This window comes from Halteromyces radiatus, assembly GCF_025201355.1.
Source record: "Halteromyces radiatus strain CBS 162.75 chromosome Unknown BX664scaffold_3, whole genome shotgun sequence".
Taxonomy (NCBI): Eukaryota; Fungi; Mucoromycota; class Mucoromycetes; order Mucorales; family Cunninghamellaceae; genus Halteromyces; species Halteromyces radiatus.
Window position 1 is genome coordinate 542,473 of NW_026251689.1, and position 16,918 is coordinate 559,390.

Here is a 16,918-nt window from a genome sequence, read left to right on the forward strand (position 1 = left end):
TATGAATTGGAAAAGGTTAGATGTTGATATTAGTTGATCGGGTAAAGAAAGGGAAGAGATGGGAAACAATGGAAAAGAAAAGACCAATTATCTCAGTTTTTTTATTGTAATTTTTTTTTTCTATTTTTTCTTTTTGGATAATTTATTGTATAGAAAGATCACGATACTTTTTGGTGAATAGAAAAGCAAATAAAAAAAAAAAAAAATAAAAGGGAAGAAGAACGACTTTATATGAGACAAACACGATATCGGGGATTTGACTGGTTTCACTTGTAAGCATGATTTCAAAATGCCCATGAAAAGAAAAGAAAGAAAAAAAAAATTATATTTTTCAACACCGCTTTTTTTTTCTTTTCGTTCTTTCTTTCTTTCTTTCTTTCTTGTTCTTCTTTACTCTATAGTCATCAACAATCTTATTAAAAACAAGCTATCTTATTACCATGTCCAAACATACTATTGAAGCCAACCCAGTTGGTCCTATTAATGGTTCTCCTGAACAAAACGCCTATATGGAAGAACTTGAACGTCAACTTACTGTGGACACGGAAAAACTAATTGATATCAAGAACCATTTTATTACCGAGATGATCAAAGGTCTCAATAAACCAAACCATACTTTAGCTATGATTCCTTCTTATGTTGAAGGTCGTTTAACTGGTAAAACAAGAACAAAAAAAAAAAAAAAAAAATACAAACTCAACTTTCTTTTCTTTTTTTTTTTTTTTTATTATTAACGATAATAGGTGAAGAAAAAGGACATTATCTTGCTTTAGATCTTGGTGGTACTAATCTACGGGTTGTATTGGTTACTTTGGAAGGTCAAGGCAAATTCAAAACTATTTCTACAAAAGCTAGAGTATCCGATGAACTCAAGTCGGGTCCCATGCGAAACTTATGTGGTAAAGTTAGAAGAGAAGAATATATAAACAAATATAAAAACTGACCTCATTTCTTTTACTTTTATTTAGATTATATTGCTGATTGTATTGATACTTTCTTGACTGAACAAAATTTGGGAAATGTGGATGAAGATTTGGCTTTGGGTTTCACTTTTTCTTTTCCTGTACTTCAATCAAAGGTAACATATTAATATATTGGTATTACACACACAACGTATATTAGATTACTGATCATCATTTTTTTTTTTTTTTTACTGATATAGATCAATCGTGGTATTCTGACAACTTGGACAAAAGGTTTCAATTGCTCTGGTGCAGTAGGCAAAGATCCTGTATTATTACTTCAAGATGCTCTACTTCGAAAACACGTCCCTGTCAAGATCACAGCCTTAGTGAATGACACTGTTGGTACATTATTATCCAATGCTTATCAAAAACCAAATACATTAGCAGGACTTATTCTAGGCACAGGTTCTAATGGTGCTTATATTGAAAAGATGTCCAACATTGGAAAATGGGAAAAGGAGAATACAACGGCTCATGAAATGGTGATCAACATGGAACTAGGTGCTTTTGACAATGAACGTACGATTTTACCACTTACTCGATTTGACAACAAATTGGATCGGAAATCAATCAATCCACATTCTCAAATCTTTGAAAAACTCATCAGCGGCATGTATTTGGGCGAAATTGTACGCAATGTGATCACTGATATGATGGACAGAAATTTACTGTTTACTCAACCTGGACAAAGCACAGAAGCTATTTCAGCACATTACCAATTTGAAACATCTTTCATGTCTAGTATTGAAGCAGATGGATCCAAAGATTTATCAACTGTTCGTGAAGTCCTGGACACTAATCTCAACCTGACCAATGTGACTGATGTGGAATTACGTATTGTCAAGCGAATTTGTGAACTAGTGGGAACTCGTGCTGCTCGATTAGCTGGTGCTGCCATTGCCTCTATTGCTATTCATACAAAAGTGGATCGTCAAGGTGCTGACTTTGGTATTGATGGCTCTCTCTATGAATTCTATCCTTCCTTTGAATCTCGTATGTATACTGCTTTGGCTGAATTGATGCCTGATTATGCTGATGATATTCGCAATATCATTCGTCTTGGTTTGGCCCGTGATGGTAGTGGTGTGGGTGCTGCTTTAACCGCCTGTGTAGCTGACAGGATGTTCAAGACTGTATAATCTTCCTTGGTTATTCTTTTTTGATTAGTTTTTTTTTTTTTTTTTTAAGCATATATATATATATAATCGTTTGTATTCTTCTGTTTTGTTGTCATCTTTCTTTTTATATATATATACATTACAACTTGTACTTATTTCACATTGTTTTTTAGTTTTTTATTATTTTGATCTTTGTTTATATAAAAACATGGCTGTTCTTTTTTTTTTTTGACAATCTTTTTGATAGAAACAATAATAATAATAAAAAAAAAATAAAGATTCATACAATTTCCTTTTGGATTCAATCATATAGTTTTATTTCTGATCAATCAATAATAACAACATCAACAAAAGAGAAAATCATAGATCAACTACACTACTAGTGGAAGCTATACCATTGAATAGACAAGTATTGTTGATAGGAATGTATTGCCGAGTAATTAATTTGATAGCTTCTTGCGCTACAAGACCGCCCATCAAAGCCGCCATATTTGCTGTTTCTTGATTCCTGAATCGTATGTAATTGGTCATAGGCTTGGTCAGGATTGTATCCACTAATCCACAATCGTTGATTCCCATAGTTTGCAATGTCTTGATTACTTGTTCTTTTAATAACTTCACCTCCTGTTCATCATTTGTTTCCATCATTTCACCTATGAATACATATCTATCAATATCTTCACCACTAGATCTACACCTTTTCTTTTCTCTCCCTTTTTTTTTTTTTTTTTTTTTTTTTTTTTACCTGGATATCTTTGATGTTGGGTGAAGAAATGATCAGCTGCCTGAAAGATAATATAATATGTCATGTTATCATCTGTTGATAATAGATTTTCTATTTTCCAAAAAAAAAAAAAAAAAAAAAAAAAAAAAAAAGGAGAGAGAGATGAAAATCTTCATCAATAGCTTCGAGATAATGAACAATTATAATGGGTATTACCTATTTTGGTCGCTCGAGGTTGTTGTATTTCTTCATTGATGGATCTGAATTGAATCAATTTGACATGACCAGCATTTTTGCAAAACGTGTCAATCGCATCATTTGGTAATAGATCCTTGGGTATATCCAATTTGTTCAATAATGCATCCACTCTTAGAGTCACATTTTTCAAATCCTCCAAAGCTTTTTGTCGATACCTAAATGTCAAAATAAGAAGGAATTAGATCCTAACTTTTTTTTTTTTTTTTGGTTTACGCATTTTGTAATCCCACATAATTTTTTGTATCTGATTTCATATCCGGTAGTTTTCCAGATAATGGTAGTTGACCTTGTCCTTCATTGTTCATAAAATCACGGATAGCTCGAGCAATGATCCAAAAATAAGTTGACTAATAGAAACAATTAGGAGCAAAGGATAAATTTGTTTTCATTATTCCTCTTTTCTAGTTTTACCTGCCCATTCAAATTTTCACATGCATCACTGGCGAATATACTGCGAACGTCAGAAGATATCTATAATACAAAAAAAAAAAGTTTAAGTATGTCCTTTGAAATAACATAGAATCATCATCGTAATATACCTACATTATTTCCTCCAGATAATCTCCAAATATTTGATATGGCTTCTTCAAAGTTTTCTTCATCCACAGTCCGCATATTAGCTTGTACAAGACTTTTGAGTTCATTCCTTTCTGCATAAGATTGAGGTAACTTGCCATCATGCTAATAGCAACGATAATATCAAAAAAAAAAAAAAAAAATGAGTCTTACATACATATATGTATAGATATTCACTCTTTTTTTTTTTTTTTTTTGATGGACTTACTTCAGCTTTCCATTTTTCCACAAAGATCAATAGAATCACAATAAACGGTACATGTGCATGATCTGTCTGATCCAAAGCATCCAAATCAAAAGTCTTAACATACTCCATGAGCTGAGGGAATGGTTGAGTAAGTCGTAAATCAATGACATTTTCAGGATGTGTTTCAATAATGGTATGATCCGGTGCCTGGATTCTGAAGAGTCCAAATAGTCCTTTACATGATACTGTTATCAATATCTTGTTGCTTTCTTCACATAGTGTTGCCAGACGAGAGATATCGGTTTGATGCATATTGGTGGCCACAATCAAAGAAAAGGAAGAGAAAAAAGATGGATCATGTTGAAGTAAATCATGTGGCGACTAAATAGTAAACCAGGAAGAGAAAATGAGTGTTTCTATCTTTTAATAATGAAGTATACCTTCTGAACAAAATGAGTTTCCACCGCTTCATTAAGTTCTTTGAGCAAATGAACCACAGATTGTGCCTTGGGACTATTGATATCACTTGGTTCCAGGAAAAAGTTACTTTGAATATCATGTTTATCCACCAACTTGTCGTCTACAATCGTGACATTGCCAATGCCTAGTCCATGTTTTAAATATATATATATATTATATAAAAGTCAGTAGATTTATTTCACATTATGATATAACTTACCAGGAAGAATAAGATTCTTTAGTACTTCACATCCAGTAGCAGTTGCATTAAGAAGACAAACATTAGCACTTTCAAGGGCTGCTTGTCCAGAACTAGCCCACAATCTAACAAAAAAGCAAGATATAAGTTATCTGACGTCATATAAAAGGTGAGATAATAGTAGACTATTTTAATCACTATACCTTAGCTGTCTATCATATCGTTGAGTTTTTAAGTCTATATTCGGTTTGTTTGTTGTGATGGACATAGTCGCGTATGTATACTGTTATAAAGAATGAAAAAAAAAGAAAAGGAAGTAGAAAGTATACACTTCATTCAAATAATCAATGACGGAATTTAAAAATAAGATATCACAAAAATAGGAAATAACATGTCGTAAGGATAGAAAATAGACATAAGAAGAAAAAGAAAACTATTGTCGCATAATCAAATAGAGAATATATGAAGAACAAAAAAGAAGAGTGACAGTAGTTTCATTGAGTATTTTGAATATCATAATATATATATATTTAGTCAACATATCCGTTTTTTTTATATTTATTTTAACTTACCTGTATTAAATACATTCCCAAAAGAGGTCATAACATAATTTCTATATATTGCTGTATACAGATTGATTATTCATTTTGAATTGGAAACACCAAAGGAGATTTCAAAAAGAAAAAGAAAAGAAAAGAAAAAGAAAATGACATTTTTTTTTATATATTTTTTTTCACTTGATCAAGGACTAAAATAAACCCGAGTAAATGAAGGAATTATCATGCAAATTTACTTTCATCAGTTATAGAAAAAAGTGATCGAGTACCATGAAACCATTTTCTTGTGATCTGACAAAAAAAAAAAAAACTTTTGACATTATATACACCTTTTTTTTTTTTTTTGCCTGGACGTGGAGTTCAATCTCCGGTAGCTTTTTTTTTCTTTTCTGAAGGATTTCCCTTCCACTTTTTTTTTTTTTCTTTTTCTTTTTCACTATACTATGGCCTTTTTATCTGGCTTTGTCAAGAGTGGATTATCTCTTCTAGGCAAAGATTCAAGTTCATTTCCTTATTCCATAGGTGAAAAAGTGATATTTTACGAACACCCATTTTGGTCACTACATCACGGTACAAAAAAGGTAGAAATACAATCATGATGATTAAAAAAAAAAAAACTAATTATTTTATTATAGGAAGATGGTTCTTTAGTATCTGTATTTGTCTTTGACTGTATTAAGAATAGAGACAGGATCCAAATGGCTCGCAATGCTTTCAAAAGGTTACGAACTTTACGACATCCAGACTTATTAAAATACCTCGATGGTGTTGAAGTAAGTTCTCAAAATACAATTTAACTTGAATGTAGATAGATAAAACAAATATTGATTTTTATATATATATAATATAATAGAATGAACAAGCCATCATGTTTGTCACTGATCCTGTGGAACCACTCTCCAATCAACTCGGTCAAGATCCAGATCAAAATTTGGTTCTTTGGGGTCTTTATAAAATCGCGGTAAGAAAAACTCTATATTTTCAAATAATGGTTTATTAATATGATTTGCCTTTTTATTTTATAGAATGCTATCAAGTTTCTCAACAATGATTGTTCCCTTATACATGGTAATATACGAACTAGTTCTATTTTTACAACGAAGGCTGGTGAATGGAAACTAGGTGGTCTTGAATTATTATCTTCCATGAAAGAAGAAAGTCCAATGATTTTGGTAAAGAGTAAATTTATATATATATGAATATGACAAATGACTTACTTGATATTTTTTTTATAGACTTTTGGTGGTTTAGTACCTGATGCTCAGAAATATGCTCCACCAGAAATCAAACAATCTAGTTGGTCCAATGTGAAAGAGTGAGTAAAAATAAAAAAAAAAATAAAAAAAATGAGTAGGTACTATTGATTTACTTTTTTTTTTTTCTTATTTTGTTCTTCTAGTTTACCTATAACAGCTGTGGATTCCTATCAACTTGGATGTCTTATCTACGAAGTATATAACCGACAATTCAACAGTGCGGATCAATTATTACATCAAACAGGCAACATTCCCACTTCGATGATACGTATTTATAAATCACTTTTACAGACTTCACCTCGATCACGATCAGATGCCGATAGCTTTTTAGACGAGGGTATACGCTCTTCAAAAAACAATGGATATTTCGCTGTAGATTTTATTCGAGTTAATTTATTTTTGGAAAATATCAGTATCAAGGAACAAGGCGAAAAGGAAGCATTTTTCAGGAAATTAGATACTGTGGTAGGTCAATTCCCTAATGAATTTGCCATGTACAAAATCTTGCCTGAACTGGTCAATGCATTTGAATTTGGTTCTGGTGGTGCCAAGGCTCTCAACGCTATTATGAAAATTGGAGAACATCTTCCTGATGACGAATTTGACAAGGTACTTGTGACTCCTATCCTACGTATGTTTGCATCTCCCGATCGTGCTATCCGTGTTAGCTTGTTAGAAAACATGCCCAAATTTATTGATCATATTCCTGATAAGGTGGTTTGTGCTCAAGTCTTTCCTCATGTCGCCACTGGATTTACAGATACTGTGCCTATTATTCGTGAACAAACCATCAAAGCCATTCTTCAATTGGTACCCAAGGTAATCAATACTTTACTACTTTTAATGATGTTCATACTAAATTTTTCTTATTTATAGCTCAGTGAACGTATCATCAATTATGATTTACTAAAATACCTGGCCAAATTACAAATGGATCAAGAACCTGGAATTCGTACAAATACAACTATATGTCTAGGGAAAATGGCGAAAAACCTTAGTGATGCAGTAAGTGATCATCATAATATGTTCTTTTTGGATCTGCTATTATATTAATTCTATTTATTTATTTATTTATCTATTTATGGAACCAGACTCGAAAAAAGGTCCTTCTTCCTGCATTCACGCGTAGTTTACGAGATGGTTTTCACCATGCAAGAATTGCAGCTCTCATGGCTCTGAATGCTACAGCAGAATATTATACTCCTGAAGAATGTTCTCAACGTGTTGTCCCTGCCATTTCTATGGTATTACTTGATAAGGAAAAGTAAGTTGACTGGTTATAATCGATGAAAGAAAAAATTAATTGACTATCTTTTATTTTTATTTTTGGTATGTAGACCTGTACGAATTCAAGCATTTAAAACGATGTCATCATTTATCAAAAAGTTGGAAGAAGAAGCTGAAAATATGGTAACAAAAGGAATCATTCTGAGATAGGATTCAAGGAAAAACTGATTTTTTTTTTTTTTTTTTTTGTATATGTTTCTAGGCAGATACAGCTTTGGAACCCGTAACACCTGTCAAAGACTCTTCTACTACATCAGAATCCTTAACAAGTAGTAATCCATCAACACCTGGTGTGTCAATGTTTGGAGGAGCTACGAAAGGTTTAGCAGACTGGGCAGTATCATCTATTACTAGGGTAAGAAACAAGCGAAGATGAATCGATATTGATAAAGTAAACGCTATTTTTTTTTTTTTTTGTTTATTTATTATACATAGTTCGGGACACCTAATGGCGAAATTGAACCTGCAGCAGTGACTCCAGTATCCAGACCAATGGATGATAATAGTAGTCGACCAAGTTCGATTGGTTTTTCGGATCGTTTGACTATGGAAGAAACAAATTCTTTGGATGGATGGGATGAAGATACATCATTTTCTGATCAAAAAAATGATTTGCTTGATATGAATGACGGCTGGGGTAAAAAAAAAAAAAAAAAAAAAAAAAATAGTGATGTGAAAATAGATTTAACTTTATATATTTCTTATTGAATATAGAACCATTTGATGTAACACCTCAAGAACCTATTAAAGCAGAACCAATCACGTCAATTATTCCAACCAACAATCATGCATCATCTATATCAAGCTTTGGATCACCTACTCCATATCGTTCTTCTAAGAATGATAGTCCTCGTCAATCCATGAAACTTGGTCATAAACAACCTCCTTCTCTTGCCCAAGCATTGAATCTCGATGAAGAGAATAGTTATACCCCACCGACCTCTACGGCAACAACATCTAATCATACTGATCGCAAGGCAGAACTAGAAAGAAAACGAGAAGAACGACGACAGGTAATATAATCTTATTTGAAGGCTATTGAATTAATATTTTTTTTTTGTCTTTTAATAGCGTATGGCTGAATTACGAGAAAAGAAGAAAAGTGGTATTGGTGCCAAGAAAGTTTAGTTTAATATATCTCATTTGAAATAAATTTATTTTTTTTACTGTTATATGTCATCCATTGTGCGTGCTTTGAATTGCCACGTCGCCCAATTTTTTTGTCCTTTTTTTTTTTCTATTTCTTTCGTTTCTTTTTCTTTTCTTTTTTTTTTTTCTGACTCCCTTGTCTGATACTGGTCCCATCTATTCACCTTTATATCATCTCAACATGTTCAACTTACAACAACGATTAAATGTAAGTTCTTCTTATCTATGTTCATAAAAAAAAAAGAATGAAACTTCAAACATGACCAATATACTCATCTCTTTTCTTTTTGATGTGTTGTGATCGACTCAGGTTGTCGCGTCATTTGCTATGACATCTCTTGGTTGTGTGCTAGCTGTCATTGCTGCTATCTCTGCATTCACATCTTATGGTATGCCTACTGGTGCTCTTAAAGTGGATCCCAATACTTTTCGCGTGTAAGTAATGAAAACATGGTTAATAATATTATACTTACTTATTGGTTTTGAATTTTAGAGTGACTAGACGATATGGACCTGATCATTATGATTATAGAAATTCAAAAAGTGAATTTGCACGACTTGCTTTTGACCTTGATGCTGGTAATTTAAATATATATGTATGAAAAGGATGGGACAAAACTCACTAATGTTTATGTATTTCTTTTGTATAGATTTTACACCTTTATTTAATTGGAATACCAAACAAATCTTTGTATCTGTGGTGGCTGAATATGAATCCAAAACTCATGTAAGTTGGTCGATGCCATAAAAAAAAAAAAAAAAAGAAATGGTAGATGATGATCATCCTTATATATGAATATCATTTTTTTTTATAGAATCGAAACAAGATTGTCTTATGGGATCGTATCATTACTGATAGGAACAATGCCAATCTTCAATTACGCAACATTCCCAACAAATATGCATTGATTGATGTCAGTCGAAAGTGGAGGTAAGAAAGAAAAAAAAAGAAAAGGATCACTTATCATCCATGATTTCTCATCACTTTCTCTCTCATCTTTTTCCTTTTAGTCAACAACAAGCAAACTTGTCTTTACATTGGGATATCACTCCTCATGTGGGTCTTCTTCAAAGTGGCCAATCCCCTGAAGCTTTAGCTAATATCGTCTTATCACCTGCCCCTCAGAAATAACCTCTCTTTTTTTTTTTCCTTTCTCCAATATATCCATTCCCATATGTGTATTGCTTTTTTTTAAAATGGAAATAAACGCTCTGATGCTTCTTTGAGCTTTTTTTTTTTTTTTTTGTGTGTATTCTGGATTTTTACGATCAAAATTTTCGTATTCTTTAGGTCTGAAAATCTTTATTTTTTCAAAAGAAGAATAATATTAGGAAAATCGGTCCACCTGAGCTGAAATATCATCATCATCTATCAATCACATTCTAATAGCGCAACATTATTTCCATCATCCTTTGCACGAACTTCCGATGGAAGGGTGTGATAGACATATATATGGGTGTGTACATATGAGCATAGATCAATGTGTTTTATTTTGATTTGGTATAATTATAAATATGGATATACATAAAATAGAAAAATGGGTAATAATAATAATAATAATAAAACTAAGTAATAGAGTAATAAAAAAAAAATAGAGAAAAGTAGTGATCATAAGAGAGTTTTAATATAGGAATAATCGCGTGGTATCTTCCGTCATCCCCAATTTTAATAGGCCTATCCAATAAAAAATAAAAAGTAGAGAATGAGTATCACTTAAAAAGAAAAGATGGAGAGGATTTTTTTTTACCATTGATTTGATAATGGCGGGCTTCTTGCATCAATTCATCCATCCTATAACCAAAAAAGGAAATTGATGAATGAGATGGAAAATCATGAGGGGAAGAAAAAAAAAAACAAATAAAATCACTTACACTTTCGGATCTTCTCGTATACTCGAAGGTACCCGAAGATCTCGAAGATAATTCAACACCAATCTAAAATAGGTACTATCTCGATCAATAAAATAAGATCCATCCGTTTCATCAGGAGTAATGTTACTATGACCATTAAACATGGCTGCAAGTGTTGAATTGGGATCACGTCTTAAAGTAGATAAAGAAGTTTCAAAGAGTTGACCACCTACATTAAGTTTGATCTACATAAAAAAAAAGGAACATTATCATATTTATTGATTTTTTTCATTTTCAATCTTTTTTTTTGTTACCTTTTCTTCTTGAGCTTTTCTAACGTCTATATTATCCAAAGAATACAAAAAAAAAAAAGAATGTAAATATATAAAGATATGATATGATCTTCTTACTACTTACGTCGCATCATTTCCTTTTCACGATCAGACGATTTCTTTTCCAATTCCAATTCATCTTGCCATTCAACCAGTTCTTGTGATAAGTTCTTATAAGCTGATTCTACCTTTCGATGAAAATCCATACTCATCTTTTCAAATCGATCTTCTAATTCTTGTAAACTATGTAATTGCTGTGTAATCCGTTGATGAAGTTCTTAAAAAAAAAAAGATATAATCCCATCATCATTATCATAATAACAAAATAAGTTGAATAGTTTGTATTTCTTTCATTTTGGTTTTTTTTTACCTTGTTTTTGACTTTTATAGGATTCACTAAGCATTTGCCATTCTGGTAAGTATTCTAAATAAGAAACAAATAACAAAAAAAAAAAAAAAAAAAAGAATGAATAATCATCCATTATTTATCCATATTATGGGATAATAATAAATAATATTTTATTATTATTATTTTACCTTCATATACTGAAAAGTGGGTAATAGTTTTGAGTTCTTTCAAAGTAGGTACGGGAGTATCAGGAAAACTTTCTTGTTGTGGGTCATCATGATGAGAATAATCAAATAAAGCCGATGTAGGTGAAGTAGTAGTTGACTCTTGCGAGGACATATTATGATGCTGAAAGGGAGGTATGGATTCCTTGGTGGGAGGAATAAAAGAATCAAAAAACGAAGCACCAGTTGTAGTCATTGTTTCTAAATAGAGTCAAGTAAACAAGATATATGTATATGATTGTATATATACATATGCAAGAGTATATAAAAGAAAAAGGAAAAAGAGATAGAAAAAAAAAAAGAAAGAAAAAAAAGGATAAATCTATGGCTGGTACTCAATATTTATAAACCCAAAAAAAAAAAAAATCAGCCTGTGAATGTACAAAAAAAAAAGGCCATGTGGTCCAAAAAAAAGCGAGAAGCATACAGAAAATATAACATCACCTTGTAAACATTGCCTTTTTATTTCTATATATTAAACTATACTACATTCTACAATTTAAATACTATCAATTCAGGATATCACATAGGCACATCTTGCACAAAGACTATCTACTTCAACTGCATGATAATTCCAACACCGAGGGCATTTATGATTGGTTGCTTGGCTGACCATAATTGCGCACCCCACTTTAAAAAAAAAAAAAAAAGAATAAAGGTTTACTTGCCAATAACGTATCAATGTTTTCTTGTTTTTCTTACCATTTCCTAATTGTGTTTCTTTTTGATATTCAGCTGGTCCTAATAACATGCGCTGGTCTTCTTCATCTTGGATTTGGACCCGTGATGTCAGGAACAAAGATGCCAATTCCGATACTATTCAATACAAAACTTTTTTGGTTAGTAAAAGAATTCTATAATATTCCTTCTTTCTTTTTTTTATTTTCTCTTCTCTTACCATCCATTGAATGTATAACTTGTCCTATAGATGTGTCTTTATTAATAGTTATCTTGATATCAGCTTCTTGTGAAGTTCGAACTGCCCTAAAAATCAAAATTAAAAATTTTTTAAGAAAAAAAAAAATGCAACATCATCCATCTAATTTACTTTTCTTGTCTTGCTTGTTCTAACACTTGATTCACTTGTCCTTTAAGTTCTTTCAATAGAATCCATTTGGTGTTCAGTTCTGGATTGTTCCATTCGGAATAGAGTTGTAATTGATTTGGATGCCACTGGTCGATTTTGAAAATAGATGATTCAGGGGTTGGTGTTTTGGAGCGATAATGTTCATAAATTTCTTCGGCTGTATGACACACAACGGGTGATAAGGCAAGGGTGTAAGTATTGAGAATCTCATATAAAACTGTTTGAGCCATTCGTCGTGTTATTGCATCTTGTCTATCATTATAAACTCGATCTTTGATCACATCAAAATAAAAAGCTGATAATTGATTTGTAGTGAAGTTTTGGACATGCTGCATAGCTAATAAACAAGACAAATCGAATGGTTAGATATAAAATCAAAAACTAAATACATATTTACCTCTATTGAAAGCAAAATCATCAAAGGCAGCTCTCACATCTAGATTGAATTGATACAATTCATGAAGCATGTATTTGTCAATCTACCAAAAAAAAAATAAGATAAAATAAAAAAAAAATACGACTTTAAAAAGGAAATATTTGATTATTATTATTATTATTATTATTATTATTATTATATTACCTCTTTCAGATCTTCATACTTGATTTTGTCCTTATAAGTGAAATCATGTAGATTGCCCAACATAAATCTTGCAGTAGTTCGAATTTTGCGCATAATTTCAGACATTTGTGCTGCAATGATCATGACAAAAATAGAGCGGTTATACACGAATTCCCAACTTTTTTTTTCTATAGTTTGTTTGTCTACTTACCAATAATAGTAGGACCAATGGAGACATCTCTTGAATATTCACAATTGGCAACCCACATACGTAAAACATCACTACCATAGGCCGGGTTTTTCTTTTTATCTTTCCCTCCATCAGTAATCAAACCTGGTTCCACTGTGTTTCCGATACTCTTCGACATTTTTCGTCCTTGTTCATCCAAAGCAAATCCATGGGTAATCAATGTACCATAAGGTGCCTTTCCAGTTAATGCAACTATATCAAAAAAGAAAGAATCAATTTCATAAGCTCATTCAAGTTGTCAAAGGACGCCATTTTTTTATGGATATACTTACTTGATGTCAATAGAGAAGATTGAAACCATCCACGATGTTGATCACTTCCTTCCAAGCATACATCAGCTAATGGTGTTTCATCTTTTGGATCTCTAAAAACGAAAAAAAGAAAGGTATACTGTTAAATTTCCATATTCCTCTCTTGTTTTTCTTTTTATTTTTTTTTATTGACGACGTACCTTTCAGTGTATTCTTTGATCATTGTCCACGAAGTACCACTATCAAACCATACGTCCATTGTATCATATCCACGAATATAAGTGTTACCATCATCCTTGTATTTTGGTGCTATAAAGAGATCATCATCCTCAGCTTCCCACCAGATATCAGTAGATCCATTCTTGTCGAAAATGTCAATGATATGTTGTACAGATTCTTGTGTCAATAAAGCTTCACCAGTTTCCGAGTTATACAGTGCAGGAATAGGTACACCCCACGATCGTTGTCTTGATATGCACCATTCCTTTCTTGAAAGAGTGAACTGTTCTAATCTTCGTAGAGCTACAAAATAATAATAACAACAATAAAAAAAATTATAAAAGAAACGGCATCAGCATAAAAAAAAATCGTCATCCTCTTTCTCTTTATTTCTTTTATTCTGTCTTTACTTACACACTTCAGGGATCATACGAGTGTTCTTCAATGCTTCTACAGCCTTGATTTGAAGTTGCTCCACATTAGCAAACCATTGAGCTGTGGCACTAAAAAGGAAAGAATGGAATACCGTGAGAATACCAGTGTCAGAATAGTTAAAAAAAAAAGTCAACATTCATGTGATATTATGTTTTTGTTCATGTTTTATATTTTTACCGTAACATGACTGGTTGTTTTGTTCTCCAATCATAAGGATACTTGTGAATATAATCTTTTTCCAACATCAATGCAGATTCCTTCGCCAATAAGTCTATCACAGTTGCCGTTCCTTCGTTGAATGCCATTTTTCCTTCCAATCCTAAGCTTGCTACTTCTTTTGTGAATTTTCCATCATCGCCAACTAAGAAAGAAAAAAAGATCAATCATTTCCTTTTTTTTTTTGTAATCTATATCTGATTCAGTAATATCTTACCTGGACTAAATGGAGAAATGCCAATTTTTGAACATACTTCATAATCTTCCATACCATGACCAGGAGCAGTATGCACCAATCCAGTACCAGAATCGGAAGTAACGTGATTTCCACCTATAATAAGTCGATCGTCCTTCCAAAGAGGGTGTTGATAAGACGATCCAATTAAAGTCGATCCTGGGACCTTGTCAAGCACATGCACAGTTTGATCCAATTCAGAAGCAAAGGCATCCACACGATCACTTCCAATGAGATAACAATCATCCCCATTTGTCAAACGTACCAAAGAGTATTCCAAATCAGGATGTACAGCTACAGCCTTGAAATATGTTAATAGAGATATCATCAAGATTGAATAAAAAACGAAATGTTGGTATATATTTTCTCTCTCCTCATTTTTACGTGTTCATATGTAATTAAATTTACCTTATTCGATGGGATGGTCCAAGGAGTGGTCGTCCAGATAACAGCATATAATTGATTCAAATGATTTTTCCATTTTTCTTGCAAAGAAGGAGCTACAAAAAGATAAAAAAAAAATCAGAAAATATCGAAGACAATTGAATCTATAAACTTTTGTATAAGTACCTAAATTCACCATAGGAAAACGAACGTGAATAGATCTTGATTTGTGGGCATCGTTATATTCAAGTTCTGATTCGGCCAATGCTGATCTAATAAAAATATCACAGATTGAGTTGATCATTTCAATTTCTTTTTTTTTTTTTTTTTATTCATCCTCTATCTACACTTACTTTGATGAAGGTGACCAATAGACCGGTTTGAGCTGACGATAAATGTATCCTGTAAAGTAATGTTTTTAGTAAAATAAATGATCATCATGTTTATTGCTATTTCTAATGATTACCTTTTTTCACCATTTCATTGAATACATCCAATTGTCGAAGTTCATAATCCTTGTCTATTCAATCAGATCAGTAAATGTCATTTCATTAGATCATATTTGTAAAAATCATTTTTTATTTTGAAGATTTTTTTTTTCTTTCTGGCTTACCGAGTGTTCTATAAGGATTATCCCAATCACCCATAATCCCCCAGCTTTTGAATGCGTTGCGTTGTATATCGAGTTCCTTGAGTGCTTTCTTTTTGGCCAAATCTCGGATTTGAATAGGTGAGAGCATAGCAATAGTTCCTTTACTCTAGTTGATTATAAATAAATAAAAATAAGGATTGTGAATTAAATACCGTACTTAATTTTCTTATTTTCTATTCATACACGAAGTTGTTCTAGAGCTTTCATTTCAATCGGAAGACCATGACAATCCCAACCAGGGCGGTACCTATAATCATCATATGAATAAGTACACAACGATGATAAAGAGAGAGAGCATCCAGTTAGTCACATACATTGTATAACATCGCTGTTACCATCCTTTCAAATTACCAGACTTTTCGACCTTTCAGTACATGGTATCGATTGATAATATCTTTCAGAATTTTATTCATAGCATGTCCTAATCATATCCGGAAAGAAAGCGAGTGAGTAACTGTACTAAGAGCATAAATGACAAGTAGCTATAAGTTTCATTTCAATAATTTATATCTACCTGAATGAACGCTTCCATTTGCGTAAGGAGGGCCGTCGTGAAGAATGAACAACTCTTCAGGATTGTTTTTCAACTAGTGAGTGAACGTGTAAACGCAGGAGAAGAAGCGATTAATGAGTAACAATTTCAAAAAAAAAGGACACTCTAATTCATCATTTTACCTGCCATGGATATAGATCTTTGGTACAGCGATCACGAAACAAGTGTTCCCTTTTGGCGGCATCAGCTCGTAGGGCAAATCCAGTGTTGGGTAAAAGAATAGTATCAGAGTAAGGATTCTTCTTCTTATTGTTACCTGCTGAAGGTGTTGTTGTTGCATAGCGTCTTGATTGTTGTCGAATAGAAACACATTCAGAGAATGGAGAAAGTGGGTTGTTGGTGGTGACAGACCAAGTCAAAGGATTTGGCTTTAAGGATTGTTTTTGTTGTTGGCGATAAATATTAGAGGTCACGGATCGACCAACCAGTGATCGAGTCCAATGCAAAGACATTGTATTCGGAAGAAATGAATGATCAAAAAAAAAAAGAAAGAAAGAATGAAAGAAAGAAGAAGGTAAATGTCAAAAAGGGAAGAGAACAAAAAAAAAAAAAAAAAAAGCGGTGGGTGAAATTTTAGGGCAAATTA

General features: G+C 32.2%; 6 protein-coding genes across 6 annotated transcripts; 3 read left to right on the top strand and 3 right to left on the bottom strand.

The window, feature by feature from the left end:
• Nucleotides 1–251: 251 nt before the first annotated feature.
• BX664DRAFT_378467 (hexokinase-domain-containing protein) lies at nt 252–2,154 on the top strand. Its single transcript, XM_051548827.1, has 4 exons — nt 252–657; nt 744–899; nt 969–1,078; nt 1,163–2,154. The coding sequence occupies exons 1-4, from the start codon at nt 441–443 to the stop codon at nt 2,102–2,104; spliced, it is 1,425 nt and encodes a 474-aa protein (XP_051401111.1). The 5' UTR covers nt 252–440; the 3' UTR covers nt 2,105–2,154.
• A 222-nt stretch (nt 2,155–2,376) lies between these two features.
• On the bottom strand, nt 2,377–4,921 carry BX664DRAFT_327843 (ThiF family protein). The gene is made up of 10 exons (XM_051544487.1): nt 4,690–4,921; nt 4,508–4,611; nt 4,269–4,432; nt 3,850–4,209; nt 3,609–3,746; nt 3,477–3,536; nt 3,279–3,412; nt 3,024–3,220; nt 2,829–2,918; nt 2,377–2,736 (listed from the first exon to the last, which is right to left on the bottom strand). Exons 1-10 carry the CDS (start codon nt 4,752–4,754, stop codon nt 2,444–2,446), a joined length of 1,605 nt encoding a protein of 534 aa, XP_051401112.1. The 5' UTR covers nt 4,755–4,921; the 3' UTR covers nt 2,377–2,443.
• A 568-nt stretch (nt 4,922–5,489) lies between these two features.
• On the top strand, nt 5,490–8,758 carry BX664DRAFT_293858 (armadillo-type protein). Its single transcript, XM_051542068.1, has 13 exons — nt 5,490–5,624; nt 5,679–5,816; nt 5,897–6,004; nt 6,069–6,215; nt 6,279–6,358; nt 6,443–7,118; nt 7,176–7,304; nt 7,391–7,563; nt 7,637–7,709; nt 7,789–7,941; nt 8,022–8,223; nt 8,301–8,599; nt 8,658–8,758. The coding sequence occupies exons 2-13, from the start codon at nt 5,742–5,744 to the stop codon at nt 8,712–8,714; spliced, it is 2,172 nt and encodes a 723-aa protein (XP_051401113.1). The 5' UTR covers nt 5,490–5,624; nt 5,679–5,741; the 3' UTR covers nt 8,715–8,758.
• A 92-nt stretch (nt 8,759–8,850) lies between these two features.
• BX664DRAFT_327845 (signal peptidase 22kDa subunit) lies at nt 8,851–9,975 on the top strand. Its single transcript, XM_051544488.1, has 6 exons — nt 8,851–8,943; nt 9,046–9,170; nt 9,229–9,314; nt 9,386–9,462; nt 9,551–9,666; nt 9,747–9,975. Exons 1-6 carry the CDS (start codon nt 8,917–8,919, stop codon nt 9,865–9,867), a joined length of 552 nt encoding a protein of 183 aa, XP_051401114.1. The 5' UTR covers nt 8,851–8,916; the 3' UTR covers nt 9,868–9,975.
• A 235-nt stretch (nt 9,976–10,210) lies between these two features.
• Nucleotides 10,211–11,791, bottom strand: BX664DRAFT_327846 (BTB/POZ protein). The gene is made up of 7 exons (XM_051544489.1): nt 11,456–11,791; nt 11,289–11,342; nt 11,004–11,195; nt 10,901–10,926; nt 10,608–10,831; nt 10,484–10,527; nt 10,211–10,410 (listed from the first exon to the last, which is right to left on the bottom strand). Exons 1-7 carry the CDS (start codon nt 11,685–11,687, stop codon nt 10,358–10,360), a joined length of 825 nt encoding a protein of 274 aa, XP_051401115.1. The 5' UTR covers nt 11,688–11,791; the 3' UTR covers nt 10,211–10,357.
• A 744-nt stretch (nt 11,792–12,535) lies between these two features.
• Nucleotides 12,536–16,784, bottom strand: BX664DRAFT_261788 (tRNA synthetases class I-domain-containing protein; the record flags this gene model as incomplete). The annotated part of the gene is made up of 18 exons (XM_051540692.1): nt 12,536–12,915; nt 12,976–13,057; nt 13,159–13,268; nt 13,349–13,579; nt 13,660–13,751; nt 13,839–14,160; nt 14,272–14,360; nt 14,470–14,653; nt 14,732–15,044; nt 15,152–15,243; nt 15,314–15,399; nt 15,481–15,529; nt 15,594–15,647; nt 15,741–15,885; nt 15,963–16,026; nt 16,131–16,200; nt 16,294–16,366; nt 16,455–16,784. The coding sequence occupies 18 exons, from the start codon at nt 16,782–16,784 to the stop codon at nt 12,536–12,538; spliced, it is 2,766 nt and encodes a 921-aa protein (XP_051401116.1).
• Nucleotides 16,785–16,918: the final 134 nt, after the last annotated feature.